This window comes from Oncorhynchus tshawytscha, unplaced genomic scaffold, assembly GCF_018296145.1.
Source record: "Oncorhynchus tshawytscha isolate Ot180627B unplaced genomic scaffold, Otsh_v2.0 Un_contig_7737_pilon_pilon, whole genome shotgun sequence".
Taxonomy (NCBI): Eukaryota; Metazoa; Chordata; class Actinopteri; order Salmoniformes; family Salmonidae; genus Oncorhynchus; species Oncorhynchus tshawytscha.
Window position 1 is genome coordinate 20,411 of NW_024609210.1, and position 7,090 is coordinate 27,500.

General features: G+C 52.7%; 1 protein-coding gene across 1 annotated transcript in view; it reads right to left on the minus strand.

Annotated features, from left to right (window-relative positions):
* Positions 1-1,084: 1,084 nt before the first annotated feature.
* LOC112241701 (vacuolar protein sorting-associated protein 13B) overlaps positions 1,085-7,090 on the minus strand; it is a gene marked incomplete at its 5' end in the record, with an annotated part of 95,987 nt that continues 89,981 nt past the window's right edge. The window contains 2 exon segments of the mRNA XM_042314480.1: positions 1,085-2,291; positions 2,901-3,038. Coding sequence (XP_042170414.1) covers positions 2,062-2,291; positions 2,901-3,038 — 368 coding nt within the window.

Sequence of the window (7,090 nt, forward strand, 5' to 3'; positions counted from 1 at the left end):
TACGCCAATCCTGTTCCCTATATAGAACCCATAGGGCTCTGGTCAAAAGTAGTGCACTATATAGGGAATCATTTAGGACACATGTCCCCCCTCCAGCTCTCTCCTCCCTGATGTGTTAGAGACTCTCAGTGAAGGAGGATATGAAATCTGTGATGACACGTCTTTTTCCAGAGGCATCAATCTGCTGGTGGAATCCTGTGGAGGGGGGTGGGATTAATGACCTCACTGGGGGGGATTAATGACCTCACTGGGGGGGTCCCAGGGATAGATTCAGGAACACTGTCGGGAACGCTGGGATGGAGACCGGGATGGGACCGGGGGGACACGCTGAGAGAGTGATATTCATGACCTCACTGGGGGAGGGGACTCAATGCTGCAGAGACAGTAACTCTCTAGGAGGACTCTGAAACGGCTTCGTCTCTATGGGAGTGGTACAGTCTGTCTCACGGGTAACTACCTATTAGGACACAGATACAGAACGCTGCAGGCCGGAAAACTCACACATCTCAGTCTCTATGGCAATAATCTTACCCCCAGAGACGGAGGACACTGGACGTCTCCAGAGGTCTGGAAGACGGAGGACAACTGGACGTCTCCACAGGTCTGGAAGACGGAGGACAACTGGACGTCTCCACAGGTCTGGAAGACGGAGGACAACTGGACGTCTCCACAGGTCTGGAAGACGGAGGACAACTGGACGTCTCCACAGGTCTGGAAGACGGAGGACAACTGGACGTCTCCACAGGTCTGGAAGACGGAGGACAACTGGACGTCTCCACAGGTCTGGAAGACGGAGGACAACTGGACGTCTCCAGAGGTCTGGAAGACGGAGGACAACTGGACGTCCCCACAGGTCTGGAAGACGGAGGACAACTGGGGCGTCTCCACAGGTCTGGAAGACGGAGGACAACGGAGGACAACGTCCCCCACAGGTCTGGAAGACGGAGGACAACTGGACGTCTCCACAGGTCTGGAAGACGGAGGACAACTGGACGTCCCCACAGGTCTGGAAGACGGAGGACAAACTGGAAGACGACAACTGGACGTCCCCACAGGTCTGGAAGACGGAGGACAACTGGACGTCTCCACAGGTCTGGAAGACGGAGGACAACAGGACGTCTCCACAGGTCTGGAAGACAGAGGACAACAGGACGTCTCCACAGGTCTGGAAGACAGAGGACAACTGGACGTCTCCACAGGTCTGGAAGACGGAGGACAACTGGACGTCTCCACAGGTCTGGAAGACAGAGGACAACTGGACGTCTCCACAGGTCTGGAAGACGGAGGACAACTGGACGTCTCCACAGGTCTGGAAGACGGAGGACAACTGGACGTTTGTTGTGTGTTGTGTTTCTACGATGACTGTCCCATAACTGTCCAAAACACTGAGTCACCTGGACATAAACAAATGTCCACACGTCCATTTTGAGCTGCTTTACTGGACTCTGTTCATATAAAGAAGGCTTTGAGATGACCTCACGAGAGGAGAAAGAAGAATTCACCAGATTCGGAAAGTTCCAGAAGAAACTAGTTTGATCCCTTTAATGGTGATGTGTCTTTCCAGGCGGGAACATCTCCCAGAATGCTCTCTGTCTCTGGCTGGCACTAAAAAAAAAAGGCAACTGAACACACTGCGCCTCCTCTCTCCTGAAGCATCATGGGAACTCTGGGCTTCAAGGTGTCACTTACTCTGGTCGTAGTAACAGATCCCACTGACTCAGGTCACACCGACCCACAGTCCTCATCCACCATGACTCCTTCCATCCCACCGGAGAGGGCAGCAATCCACCTTCAAAATATGTCCCCCCCCACCCTCCAAGTCCACCTCTGTCTCCTGTACCACACATACACTGAAGGACAATAGCAGAATATGTCCCCCCCCCCCTCCAAGGAGACAGGAGGTAGGACTGATGACCTGTTGAGGACTTCAGTAATGTGGACTAGATGTTGGGACGGGAGGGAGGACTGATCACATGACCTGTTGAGGACTTCAGTAATGTGGACTAGACGTGGAGACGAGAGGTAGATGACGTAACTGGTCTGAAGAACCAGAGGTTTCCTCTACCGTACCAGCTGGCGTATTGTAGCGATAGAGGCGTCAGACTTACCAGAGGAGTTACGGCCGTCGACCCCGTGCTGAGGTATCTGTACTGAGAAGGTCAGGAGGTCAGGGGCCAGCAGGGACTCAGGTTTACGGATCTCATTGAGCCAGCGACTCTGGTGAAGCTCTTTAGTGTCAGATGGACCCTGGAGCAGAGGAACCAGCTTCTCCTTCACACCCTCTGGTGAACCTGGAGAGAAGGAGAAGGAGGAGGAGAAGGAGGAGAAGGAGGAGAAGGAGGAGGAGAAGGAGGAGAGGGAGGAGGAGAAGGAGTAGGAGGAGAAGGAGGAGGAGGAGGAGAGGGAGGAGGAGAAGGAGTAGGAGGAGAAGGAGGAGGAGAGGGAGGAGGAGAAGGAGGAGAAGGAGTAGGAGGAGGAGAAGGAGGCGGAGAGGGAGGAGGAGAAGGAGGAGAGACAATGTAACTACATCGGTCTGGATCTAGAGAAAGTGAATTTCAAATTGATTCTACAAGTAGAGCAGAGTCCTGAAAGTGACCTGCTGATGAACTGCTCTGGGTCTGTCAGCTATAGTGGTGATATGGAGATCTGTGTGTGGACAGGAAGCCATTCTGTTTCAGACATCAGAGAATGAGAAAAAGCCCCGATCTCAATGACAGAGGGCCCTCTGAGACCAGCAGTGACGACATACAGACCGAAGTCCAGGCAGGACTGAGTCAGTGTGTTAAAAGTGAAAGAGAAGAGTCTCGGTGTAGGGGCGGTGTAGGGGCGGTGTAGGGGCGGTGTAGGGGCGGTGTAGGGGGTAAAGGCAGTAAAGTTTAACAGGGCACAGCTGCACACACCTGGGGTCCTGGCACACACTTTAACAGCTCCCACGGTCCCTCCGACGCAGTTCCCCGTGGCTCTGCTGCAGAATTTCAGCTCTACGTTCTGGACCGAGGCCTCCAGGGTCGGAGGAGGAGGAGACGGAGACTTCACACCTAATAAAAACAACGACTGATAATGAAGTAGGTAGCGGCGCTGAGCTGCTCGGATCTTTAATTGTTTTTGATCTCTGGACCCTTCAGGTGTTTCTGGTTACACCTGGACTGGACCTGCTACTCTCTCACAGTACACAGAGAGACTGGACCTGCTACTCTCTCACAGTACACAGAGAGACTGGACCTGCTACTCTCTCACAGTACACAGAGAGACTGGACCTGCTACTCTCTCACAGTACAGAGAGAGACTGGACCTGCTACTCTCTCACAGTACACAGAGAGACTGGACCTGCTACTCTCTCACAGTACACAGAGAGACTGGACTCACAGTACACAGAGAGACTGGACTCTCTCACAGTACACAGAGAGACTGGACCTGCTACTCTCTCACAGTACACAGAGAGACTGGACCTGCTACTCTCTCACAGTACACAGAGAGACTGGACCTGCTACTCTCTCACAGTACACAGAGAGACTGGACCTGCTACTCTCTCACAGTACACAGAGAGACTGGACCTGCTACTCTCTCACAGTACACAGAGAGAGACTGGACCTGCTACTCTCACAGTACACAGAGAGACTGGACCTGCTACTCTCTCACAGTACACAGAGAGACTGGACCTGCTACTCTCTCACAGTACACAGAGAGACTGGACCTGCTACTCTCTCACAGTACACAGAGAGACTGGACCTGCTACTCTCTCACAGTACACAGAGAGACTGGACCTGCTACTCTCTCACAGTACACAGAGAGACTGGACCTGCTACTCTCTCTCTCTCTGGGCTGGGTTAAGGGTTCTCTCTCTCTCTGGGATGGGTTATAATACTGAGTTAAAGAAGTAGCCTGGTGTCATCCTACCAGAGGGATAATACTGAGTTAAAGAAGTAGCCTGGTGTCATCCAGCCAGAGGGATAATACTGAGTTAAAGAAGTAGCCTGGTGTCATCCTACCAGAGGGATAATACTGAGTTAAAGAAGTAGCCTGGTGTCATCCTACCAGAGGGATAATACTGAGTTAAATAAGTAGCCTGGTGTCATCCTACCAGAGGGATAATACTGAGTTAAAGAAGTAGCCTGGTGTCATCCTACCAGAGGGATAATACTGAGTTAAAGAAGTAGCCTGGTGTCATCCTACCAGAGGGATAATACTGAGTTAAAGAAGTACCCTGGAGTCATCCTACCAGAGGGGGGGGTTAAACACAGCTCTCTGATCTGGAAGGGAACCAGTTCATTATTCTGGAACAGTCTCTAGTCTGGACTCCATCCAGGATCAGAGGGTTTATAAAGACAGGAAACCCAAGCAGTTTCAGATCACCCCCTGCCTCTATCTCTCCACCTCCTACTGCCTCTCTCTCTCTCTGTGTCTCTCTGTCTCCCTCTCCACCTCTCCCTCTCCACCTCCTCTCTGCCTCTCCCTCTCCACCTCCTACTGCCTCTCCACCTCCACCTCCTCTCTGCCTCTCCCTCTCCACCTCCTCTCTGCCTCTCCCTCTCCACCTCCTCTCTGCCTCTCCCTCTCCACCTCCTACTGCCTCTCCCTCTCCACCTCCTCTCTGCCTCTCCCTCTCCGCCTCCTACTCCCCTCTCCCCTCCCTCCACCTCCTCTCTCCCTCTCCCCTCCACCTCCTCTCTGCCTCTCCCTCTCCACCTCCTCTCTGCCTCTCCCTCTCCACCTCCTACTGCCGATCCCTCTCCTACTGCCGATCCCTCTCCTACTGCTGATCCCTCTCCACCTCCTACTGCCGATCCCTCTCCACCTCCTACTGCCGATCCCTCTCTACCTCCTACTCCCTCTCCACCTCCTACTGCTACTTCTCCTCCCTCTCTCTCGCGCTCTCCCTACATCCTCCCTCTTCCACTCCTCCTCCCTGTCCTCCTCTCTCTCCCTCCTCCTCCCTCTCTCTTTCTCTCTCTCCTCCTCCCTCTCTCTCGCTCTCCCTCCTCCTCCTCCTCCCTCTCTCTCTCTCGCTCTCCCTCCTCCTCCTCCTCCGTCTCTCTCTCTCTACCTCCTCATACTCATCCCACTCTCTACCTCATTCACTCATCCCTGTCCTCCTCTCTCTCCCTCCTCATCCCTCTCTCTTTCTCTCTCTCCTCCTCCCTCTCTCGCTATCCCTCTACCTCCTCTTCCCTCCCTCTCTCTACCTCTTCCCTCTTCCACTCATCCTCCCTGTCCTCCTCTCTCCCCCTCCTCATCATTCTCCTCCTCTCCCTACCTCCTCCTCATACTCCTCCCACTCTAACTCCTTCTCCTCCTCCCTCTCTCTCGACCTCCTTCTCATCCTCCCTCTCTCTCTACCTCATATTCCCTCTCTCTACCTCCTATTCCCTCTCTCTACCTCCTATTCCATCTCACTACCTCCTCCTCCCTATCCTCCTCCCTGTCCTCCTCCTCTCTCCTTTAGAGAGCAGAGCAGGGGACTCTACCTCCTCCCTGTCCTCCTCCTCTCTCCTTTAGAGAGCAGAGCAGGGGACTCTACCTCCTCCTCCCTGTCCTCCTCCTCTCTCCTTTAGAGAGCAGAGCAGGGGACTCTACCTCCTCCCTGTCCTCCTCCTCTCTCATTTAGAGAGCAGGGCAGGGGACTCTACCTCCTCCCTGTCCTCCTCCTCTCTCCTTTAGAGAGCAGAGCAGGGGACTCTACCTCCTCCCTGTCCTCCTCCTCTCTCCTTTAGAGAGCAGAGCAGGGGACTCTACCTCCTCCCTGTCCTCCTCCTTCTCTCTCTACCTCCTCCCTATCCTCCTCCCTGTCCTCCTTCTCTCTCCTTTAGAGAGCAGAGCAGGGGACTACCTCCTCCTTCTCTCTACCTCCTCCCTATCCTCTCTCTACCTCCTCCTCCTTCTCTCTCTACCTCCTCCCTATCCTCCTCCCTGTCCTCCTCCTCTATCCTTTAGAGAGCAGAGCAGGGGACTCTACCTCCTCCCTCTCCTCTTTAGAGAGCATAGCAGGGGACTCTACCTCCTTCTCCTTCTCTCTCTACCTCCTCCTCCCCCCTATCCTCCTCACTGTCCTCCTCCTCTCTCCTTTAGAGAGCAGAGCAGGGGACTCTACCTCCTCCTACTCTTCTCTCCTTTAGAGAGCAGAGCAGGGGACTCTACCTCCTCCCTGTTCTCCTCCTCCATGTCCTCCTCCTCTCTCCTTTAGAGAGCAGAGCAGGGGACCACTGAGCCACTGGTGACCAGACTGCAGCAGCCTTTCATCTAGAGACCTGCTCCCAGAGGGGAATACAGAGTCTCTGTCTGCACTGGTTAGTCCTAACAAATAACCTGATGGCTGTAGGTGAATGAACGGGAGGGAGGAGGGACGTTCGGCGCAGCTCGGGAATTACTGGCAATTGGTTGAGTCTGGAGCAGGAGGTTATAGTTAGACTGAGAGGATGGGATTAGACAGGGGGTTATAGTTAGATTTAGAGGATGGGATTAGACAGGGGGTTATAGTTAGATTTAGAGGATGGGATTAGACAGGGGGTTATAGTTAGATTTAGATGATGGGATTAGACAGGGGGTTATAGTTAGATTTAGAGGATGGGAGGGGTTATAGTTAGACTGAGATGATGGGATTAGACAGGGGTTATAGTTAGATTTGAGATGATGGGATTAGACAGGGGTTATAGTTAGATTTAGAGGAGGGGGATTAGACAGGGGGGGGTTATAGTTAGATTTAGAGGATGGGATTAGACAGGGGTTATAGTTAGATTTAGAGGATGGGATTAGACAGGGGGTTATAGTTAGATTTAGAGGATGGGATTAGACAGGGGTTATAGTTAGATTTAGAGGATGGGATTAGACAGGGGTTATAGTTAGATTTAGAGGATGGGATTAGACAGGGGTTATAGTTAGATTTAGAGGATGGGATTAGACAGGGGTTATAGTTAGATTTAGAGGATGGGATTAGACAGGGGTTATAGTTAGATTTAGAGGATGGGATTAGACAGGGGGTTATAGTTAGATTTAGAGGATGGGATTAGACAGGGGTTATAGTTAGATTTAGAGGATGGGATTAGACAGGGGTTATAGTTAGTTAGAGGATTTAGAGAGGGGGTTATAGTTAGAT